Here is a 9071-nt window from a genome sequence, read left to right as displayed (position 1 = left end):
GGTGAAGAATGAGTTCACTGCAACAAACTCTTACTATAACACAGGAAAAAAATCAACCTTACACAGTGTACATGAATAAATGGGTAAATATATTTCCAAATAGAGAGTAATTCTTGTTAATGTGTTGTTCCTGGTTTTTAGTTTTGTTTTTGTGTTTTTGAGACAGGTTCTCCTTATATAACAGAGTGTCTTTGAATTGCAATACAGCCCAGCTGGCCTGAAATTCTCAATACTTTTTCTACTACTTCCCAAGTACTGGGATTATAGACATGTATTACTATACATGGCAGAGAACGATTCTGGATTCTGAATCTTCACTATCATGTATCAAAAGATGAGCTTCAGAAATTCATTACCCTTTGAATGAAGTCGGAAAACTATTAATTTTAATTTAAAGTGCTGTAGTCAGTGTTCATCATTTATTCTTCACCAAAAAATAGGACATTGTAGCTGTGGCTCCCGTGAAATCAACCATTTCTGCTGTGCTGACCCTCCTTTAATAATGCTGGCCTCCTCTGCACCTATATAAAAAAGATGACGATGTTTGCAATTGCTGCCTTTACTCTCTCAAGTTCTCAAGTTTCAGGGAACCTGAAAATCAATCAAACTACTTTCATTGGTCCATTTGCATGATGAAAATAACTTGCTGATAGGCGACTTTGTTTTAATTATTCTTAACTTCGGTTCTCTTTTTCCAAAAAGTTTGGGAAAATATTGAATGTAGAAGTTGCTAAATATGCAGATATAAATGAGTGAATATATGCAAAAATACAAGTAGTATAAGAAAATGTCCTCTCTAAACCAAACTGCAGAGATGGAATTCATTCTCTTGGGTAAATGATAAAATAAATGGAATAAAAGCAGAATCTGGATCAGAAAGCACTCCTCATGTTGTCTGTCATTTTCAGTTTCCAACGGATAAGAAAATGCTTTCCCAAAATCAAACTGCAGTGATAGAATTCATTCTCTTGGGACTCACAGACAGCCCAGTGCTAGAGAAGATCCTGTTTGGGGTGTTCCTCGTGGTCTACCTGATCACACTGGCAGCAAATCTGTGTTTGATCATACTCATCAGGACCAATTCCCACCTCCAAACCCCCATGTATTTCTTCCTTGGCCACCTGTCCTTTGTAGACATTTGCTATTCTTCCAGTGTTACTCCAAGCATGCTGTACAGTTTCCTCTCAGATCAGAAGACCATTTCCTATGCCGGATGCTTCACACAGTGTCTTCTCTTCATTGCCCTGGTGATCACTGAGTTTTATATGCTTACTTCCATGGCACTGGATCGCTATGTAGCCATTTGCAGCCCCTTGCATTACAGCACAAGAATGTCCAAGAATGTTTGCATTTCTCTGGTCACCTTTCCTTACATGTTTGGCTTCCTTAATGGACTCTCTCAGGCATTGCTGACTTTTCACTTATCTTTCTGTGGCTCCCGTGAAATCAACCATTTCTACTGTGCTGACCCTCCTTTAATAATGCTGGCATGCTCTGACACCCATGTCAAAAAGATGGTAATGTTTGTAGTTGCTGGCTTTACTCTCTCAAGTTCTCTCTTCATCATTCTTCTGTCCTACATTTTTATTTTTGTGTCCATTTTGAGGATACATTCTGTTGAAGGCAGGCACAAAGCCTTTTCTACTTGTGGGTCCCACCTGACAGCAGTCACCATATTTTACGGAACGCTTTTCTGCATGTACTTAAGGCCTCCTTCAGAGAAATCTGTAGAGGAGTCCAAAGTAATTGCAGTTTTGTATACTTTTTTGAGTCCAATGTTGAACCCATTGATCTATAGTCTAAGGAATAAGGATGTCATCTGTGCTATGCAGCAAGTGACCAAGGGTCAGTTCTTTAAAAGAACTGCAGTTTAGTTGTATGTTCATTTGTAATCACTAAGTTTCTGTGGTGTCTTAGTGAATCCTTTAAAAGATAAAACTAGTACATTAGTGTCATGACTTGTTTATCATAGGGAACTGTTAATTGCCAATTTAGTTAATTGCTTCTAGAAAGTCTTTAACACAAATTATTTTCATAAAAATAAAATACAAAATTGAATAAATATTGCTTATCAGAAAATCAGAAAATGCATTGGTTAGCACTTAATAATTCCATGCACTGCACATGAATAAATGGGTTAATACATTTCCAAAATAGAGCGTGATTCCAGAAAGTAAATGACTTATCCAACATCACTCCTGGACAAGATATCACAAAGGCAAATCTTTCAATTTCCATTCTCTCTTTTTCCTTTTTTTACTGGCCAATTTGAGTCAAACTGGCTTTTTATTTAAAAGATTATTAGAAAAGCTATTTCATCATTTACCAAGTAAGAGAACTTAAAACTTATCTGCCACCTGAGTGTATTTTCCCGGATTTTAAAAAATGGTTCCTCCCCTTCAACCTTTTACAATTATCTTGTTCACACATAATTTGATAGTAAGTTCTTTCAACTCATCTTTGGTGACTCATCTGTTTCCAATTCATACTCAAACTGAGAATGAAACACTGATGAAGTTACTATTTTATATTGAGTTATGGTGATTGTGATGATAATGTTATGTACCCTAGTAATAACTAATGTCTCTTTCTCTTGAGATTTCAAATTAAGTTATTAATTTATGTGCCTTACAAGCAGAATTATTGTTCTGTTCCTTATAAGAGCATGTAAGATTGATTTATGGTAGACCTATACTGACCACTTCTTAGTCATCTATTTTCCAAATAGCATGTTCATTATGAAAAACTAGAAAATAAAGATATATATGAAGAAGAAAGTTTATTAGTGAAATTGTTTGATTCAAAGTGTAACTTGTAATCTTTTGTCTGGTCTTAATTAATTTATGTATATGTGTGTTAGTAATTTATAAAACAAACTTTGAATCATATGCCACACATGAATTTGAACATGTATTTTAAATTGATAATAAAATGTATACATTTTCACCTAGGTTAAAGTTGTAGTAAATACCATTTGTTGTTTAGGATTATAATTTACTTATATTGATGATAATTGCAAATATAATACATATCATTTACAGAAAAACAAATTGGAAAATACTGAAAAAGATAAGAAATAATAACAAAATTTAATTATAATATCTCACCTAAAGAGAGCTGACATCAGAATTTGATATATCATATTCCATTTGGTTTATCTTGAAAATGATACCATTTTATTTATGTTTCCAATTATTTTTATAGTGGATTCATTTCTTTTTATACATAGCTCTCTGATTTTTCATTTAAGTTACATTCCCAGGAGCAGATTTATTGATTTAAATATTCTGAATATTTTTAAAACTTTGAAACTTTTTCTATGGATAAATTTTTTTCCAGAAAGCTTCTAACAATTTGTATTTATGGCTAGTAATATTTGAAGGCAACTCTTTTACTGAAACTTTTATCAATATTAGGAAACACTATTTAAGATTATCAGCTATTTTTATGTCTCAGATGAAATTCTTAGGAAAGAATCTTTTTTAAATTGAACAAAAGAATATATATTTAACAAATAAATGATATCTGTCAGTTTGATAATTGCCTTTCTTTCTTTTTATGATTCCTCACATAAAGAATATGTACATCATGATTTTGAAAATACTAATCTTGCTCATTTGGAGCATTTACTTATCATAAAATTAAACAAGAACTTACATTGGAATATAATTTTATGGTATGTTTTTATTTACATGGAAGTATTCACTTACATCTTTAAGAAATTTCTTCCCATCATTTTTTAAGCAGGGCTTTGTGTTCCAATGATTACTAATGTCATCTTTGTTCTAAGCTAAATAAATCCATATCTGCTCTATTTCTTATATACCTCTGAGCACACTACTAATTTATTTTGAACTAAATTCTCAAAATTGATTTGGATTTAAAGTGAATCTTAATTTCTGAAAGAGAAATTCCATCTTTTTTTTTTCTCTTCCAAATTTCTCTTAAGAAAATGTCAATTAGATGCTCTAGTAATTGGGTATTTCTAACCAAATAACTACACATACGATGGTCAATATAGAAAATATATCTTAAATTTAAATGTGGTTGTGCATGTGATACATTAGCATTGTAAATCATACCAGAAATGTGGGAAATATTTTAATAGTAACATTGTTATAGCACAGTCCCTCATGTTCAATGGGAGATGTGTGGAATGGGAGGTCAAAGAGAGCTCTTCTTAGCGATGAAAGAATATAGACGAGTTAAGTTTATTTGCCAGAAAGACAGAATTGCTAGTGATCTATACACAAGAAGAAACACATTTAATGTGGGTACAATGATGCTATCAATTTAGTAAAACTATTTGAGAACTTTTGTTTCTGCCAGTCTCAGTGCCCATTAATTTAGTAGTACAAATTTGTGGGGTAAAGTGTGATATCTTGACATTGTGGGGTAAAGTGTGATATTTTGACAAATGTATATAGTAAGTAATGTTCAAATCAGGGTAGTTAGCATTTCCATCTTCTTAAACATTTAAGCAAATTTTTGATTAATACAACTTTGTTTTTCTGTCTGGTGCTGGGGATGGAACCCAGGTTTCATGCATGTGAAGCAAATACTGTACAAATGAACTACATCCTGAACTTAACTATGTGGTCCTTTTGCAAGCAATTTTCCCTCAGAAGATATGACATATGAACAGATACTCCTAAATTGTGATTCCTCTCAGGCATAGAAAAAAATGTTGTGTTAATGAACATTAAAACAAACGCTAACTAGTAAAATGACATCATTCTCATCATTTATGGATACTTTCTTTTCTGTTTGGTAGGTGCCTGCACCTTATTTGTCATTACACTTTAGGCATCCCTTGCTTTGTGTGATTCTCTGGTGACTAAGGACAATGCATAGACAGATTTTGGTTAACAGAATATTATGCAAAATGAGAGTTATGTGTAATCTATATATTATGTGTTTTTAAAATTCAATTATGAAACAAACATTTTCATGAAAATATTTAGGCAAGTTTCTAATTAAGCCATCAACAGATTCCAAAATTGAGGTAGCTTAGTGAATAAGTCCAAATATTTTTAATTGCTTAAAACATAATGTTAGATAAACTTCCAAAAAAGTGTATATTATTTTTTTCTGAAAAAAATCAGTGTATGAAAGGGAAATACCAAGGTCACCAGGAGTAGTTAGAGGTTGCCAAGGATTTTTAAAAAGTGTTTTCAAGTATGACCAAGAATGCTGACATTTAGAAATAGGTAAGAAGATATAAATATCTAACCTCATTTTTTTTAAAAAAGAGTGCAACTGTGGAAATCTATCTTTATATAGTAATTGATCAGAAGCAGGAACTTGTACCCATCCTTTAGACGGGTAAAATGTTACCTAAGTATTAAAAGTAAGTTATATATCAAAATGTCTTTTATCAATGTTAAGTTTGATAATGCACTTTTAAAAAGCTAATTTCAAATATTTTCATATAATCTGGGACACACTTATGCTGTAATTTAGTTGGAAAACACTCAAACCAAGTTTTCACACATATTACTATTAAAATAATTTGTTGGTAGATAGATAGAAAAATTACATAACTAGCAATTACTAGTAATTTCTAGGGACAAAATTATATAAATCACATGTATATAAAAGGATAGTGATAAATCAGAAGATTTATCATAAGAAGGTAGTCTGCTTAAAGGATATTAATGAAACAAATCATAGGGCCTTAAAATATGTGAGATTTGACATACCTTGTTGAAATAATAAGACATGTATGGTTTTAAATTCAAGATAAATGAAAACAAAAGTTGAACAAAACTAAAGTGAGAAAAGCATCTGAAATTAGAAATATTTCTTTCTTTTAAGAGATAATCACCTCTTATTAAAAGAAACTGCAACACATCCCATGAATGGAAATCATATCTTATGCACAAAATATCTTGTAAATCACTTCAACTTGCTCACATGACTTTTTCAGAGAGACTTGGTATTGATGACTCGGGAAGTGAATGGAAGAGTCTATCTGCTAAGGAATCAGGTAGAAAAGAATTATTGAGTGTGATAAAACACGACCCCTCTTAATCATGAAGAAATGATGTCTGCCATTGTGTTTCCTATCAATAATCATTTCCAGCAATGTTCACATTCATTATTTCCACTAGACTCCCCCTTGATTCCTAACTATGCATATACAAAAATATATTATATTTATTCCAGAGAATTGCATTCAGGTAGAATAAATAAGAGAAACTTTTTAATTTTTAAAGACATTTCTATTGAGAGACTGTAGGCATTGAATTTTTCTCCATTTTACCAAGGTTGGTCATAAACAGTTTTCTCAAAGCCTGTTTTACATCATTGTTTCTCAGGCTGTAGATGAATGGATTCAGCATGGGACTCACAAAAATACAAAACACTGACACAATTTTCCCTTGCTCAACAGACTGCTAATTTGCTGGTCTCAGATACATACAAAAGAGGGAGCCATAAAACATAGCGACTGCTGTCAGGTGAGAGCCACAGGTGGAGAAGGCTTTGCGTTGTCCTTCACTGGAACGGATCCTCAAAATGGTGATGAAGATGGAAATATAGGAGGTGAGGGTAATGAGCAGGGAACCTATGAGATTGATCCCTGCGGAAACAAACAGGGCGCTTTGCTTTATGTAAGTGTCAGAACATGTCAGCATTAACAACGGTGGGTCAGCACAGTAGAAATGGTTGATGGTGTTAGGTCCACAAAAGGACAAGCGAGAAGTCAATATTACCTGCATTGTTCCTACCATAGAGCCCCAGAGGTAGGGAAAAGTGACCAGGCAGATGTAAACTGGCCTACACATGGATGCTGCTATAATTAGATCAGGGAATAAGGCCAATAGGTGATGATTCATAGTCTGGTTTTTCCATTGTCATCAAAGTAAACCTTCTGTAAATGGGGGAACAACATATTTTGTGAGAGTCTACTGTGTAAGCTGTTTACTGGCGGATCATGGGTGACCAGATCCATAAAAGAAGAGGGAACTACTGAGTCCTGCTTAATAGCCACTTTAATGAAGCATACTATTGCTTTTATAAACTCATTTTACACAGAGAGCATTTGATCAGAAAAAGCATGCCAAGTGTTATGTGTCAAGGTTACATTAGTACAGGGAATCACAGTCAGAATTAACTCTTTTTTTAAAAATGGGAACGTAGAAGTAGGAGAAGCACATGGTCAGCATAACCTTCTTATTTACAGCTGAAGGACATGAAGCCAGATGGGGAACCTTGAGCACTGTTGTTTTTCTGGATATCTGGTTCTGAGACCTTTGCCTCAGTTCCTTAGAGCTTTCTCACAAGGCCAGATGCTAAATCACACAGGCACGGTCCCACTGCTGGTTCCGTTCACAGGCGTACATACTCTACATATATTCAGATTCTATTTCTTCCTAATTCCTTATTTACTCTCCGGCAGCAATGAATATCTCCTGATTCCTTGGATTCTGTTCATTTCAACTCCTGTGTTTTAAACCAATAACTGATCATTTGGGTTTTTGTTGTTGTTGTTGTTTGTTTTTAACATTTTTATTAGCATATATTAGTTGTACAGGGAGTGACATTTCCACCTTGATTAGGCTCACCTCTGCCATCCTCCTCCCCCTGCTTAAAATGGTTTTGACAGGCCTCAGCGTTCTATTTTTTTTTTCATTTTTCTTTTATTATTCATATGTGCATACAAGGCTTGGTTCATTTCTCCCGCCTGCCCCCACCCGGGTTTTTTTTTTAAATACATGGGTAAGAACAGTAAATAGGCAGTCTACATCAAAGTGCAAAAATCTTTCCTATCGTTCTCAGACGTTAGGGCTGGTGGAATTAGAAGTCTGATAAGCTTAACAATACATTTAGAGATTGCTAATAATTAGAACAATGTTAGGTAAGATACAAAGCTTAAAAGTAAGTGATATTTTTCTTAATGGTCTAAGGTAGATCAAGGTAATTTTGGCTTTCTACATGCAACATTCCATTTCTTGGAATCATAATGTTCTACTCAGTCAAGGTCAAATACTCCACAGGGTCTTTAGCATAGATGAGGCTTCTTCTGATGCATTTCATCAATTTACTTAGCTCTCTCTTGTTATAACATTTCTTCTGAGAGACATTGCCTTGGCATTTGTCCAAATAAGCTCTATTATAGATAACTCTTTCTCAGGAACCATGATTTATTTTTCCTCACACTACTTATAACTTCTGAAACTATTATCTATTTATGTTTTTGACTGCCCTCCTGCATTTGAACATTAGCCACATGAGAACAGTAATGTTATCTGTACTATGTCCCCAGAACCTGGAGAAATGCTTGAGTCATAGTGAATATGCAATATTGCTATTTTCCATTTAGGTTTTTTCCTTCTCACCCTTTTGTTACACTTGTTTTTACTTAAATCTCTTGACACATTTTTTAATTAGTAGTAACTGTATGAAATCATTAAAGACATGTAGTGTCAAAATATATCGTCTTGAACCAAATTTTAAAGCTCTAGGTTTGGAGAAAGCAAACAAGTTTGAATTCTAAGATCTGGCTAGTAATCAACATGTAAGAATACTCTGAATTTTAGTGGTAGCGTGGATAACAGATTTGTAACTAAGGTCAGGAATGGTTACAGGGACTGACAGACCTGATATATCAGTAGTCACCTTTTTGTCTTTGTTAGAGAGAGTATGGGTCTGTATATCTGTGTTTTTGTATTCATATGGCAATTCATATGGTTACCATTAATTTCATTTTATGTTCAAAGGAGGAAACAAGAAATCAAGCACTATCTCTTATGAGTTATTGGTTGTCAGGACTGCCAGACTTACCTGTGGAGGGGCATTGATTTCTGATCCTCACTGGAAGTTCACAAAATGGGAGAATTTATATCTGAAGAACTGTGAAGAAATCACCATGGGATGAAATTAAGATCTCCCTCTGGAGGTATTTACAAAAGTCACATCTTTAGCAACAATTTTTAATTTATATTTTTACTGTACAATATAATGGGTTTCATTATTACATTTTTAGACATGTATAAAGTGTGCTTTCATTATACTTCATTACCACCCTTTCCTGTTCCCCTTGTCCTCCCTCTGGACCCCACCAAACA

At 33.7% G+C, this 9071-nt stretch overlaps 1 protein-coding gene across 1 annotated transcript; it reads left to right on the top strand.

The window, feature by feature from the left end:
- The first annotated feature begins 926 nt into the window (after positions 1-926).
- On the top strand, positions 927-1874 carry LOC109675887 (olfactory receptor 5M10). The gene has a single exon (XM_020152465.2). It carries the CDS (start codon positions 927-929, stop codon positions 1872-1874), a length of 948 nt encoding a protein of 315 aa, XP_020008054.2.
- The last annotated feature ends 7197 nt before the right edge of the window (positions 1875-9071 follow it).

The sequence above is a fragment of the Castor canadensis genome, chromosome 1 (genome assembly GCF_047511655.1).
Source record: "Castor canadensis chromosome 1, mCasCan1.hap1v2, whole genome shotgun sequence".
Taxonomy (NCBI): Eukaryota; Metazoa; Chordata; class Mammalia; order Rodentia; family Castoridae; genus Castor; species Castor canadensis.
Note: the sequence above shows the minus strand (reverse complement) of the source record. Positions and strands in the feature narration are given on the sequence as shown.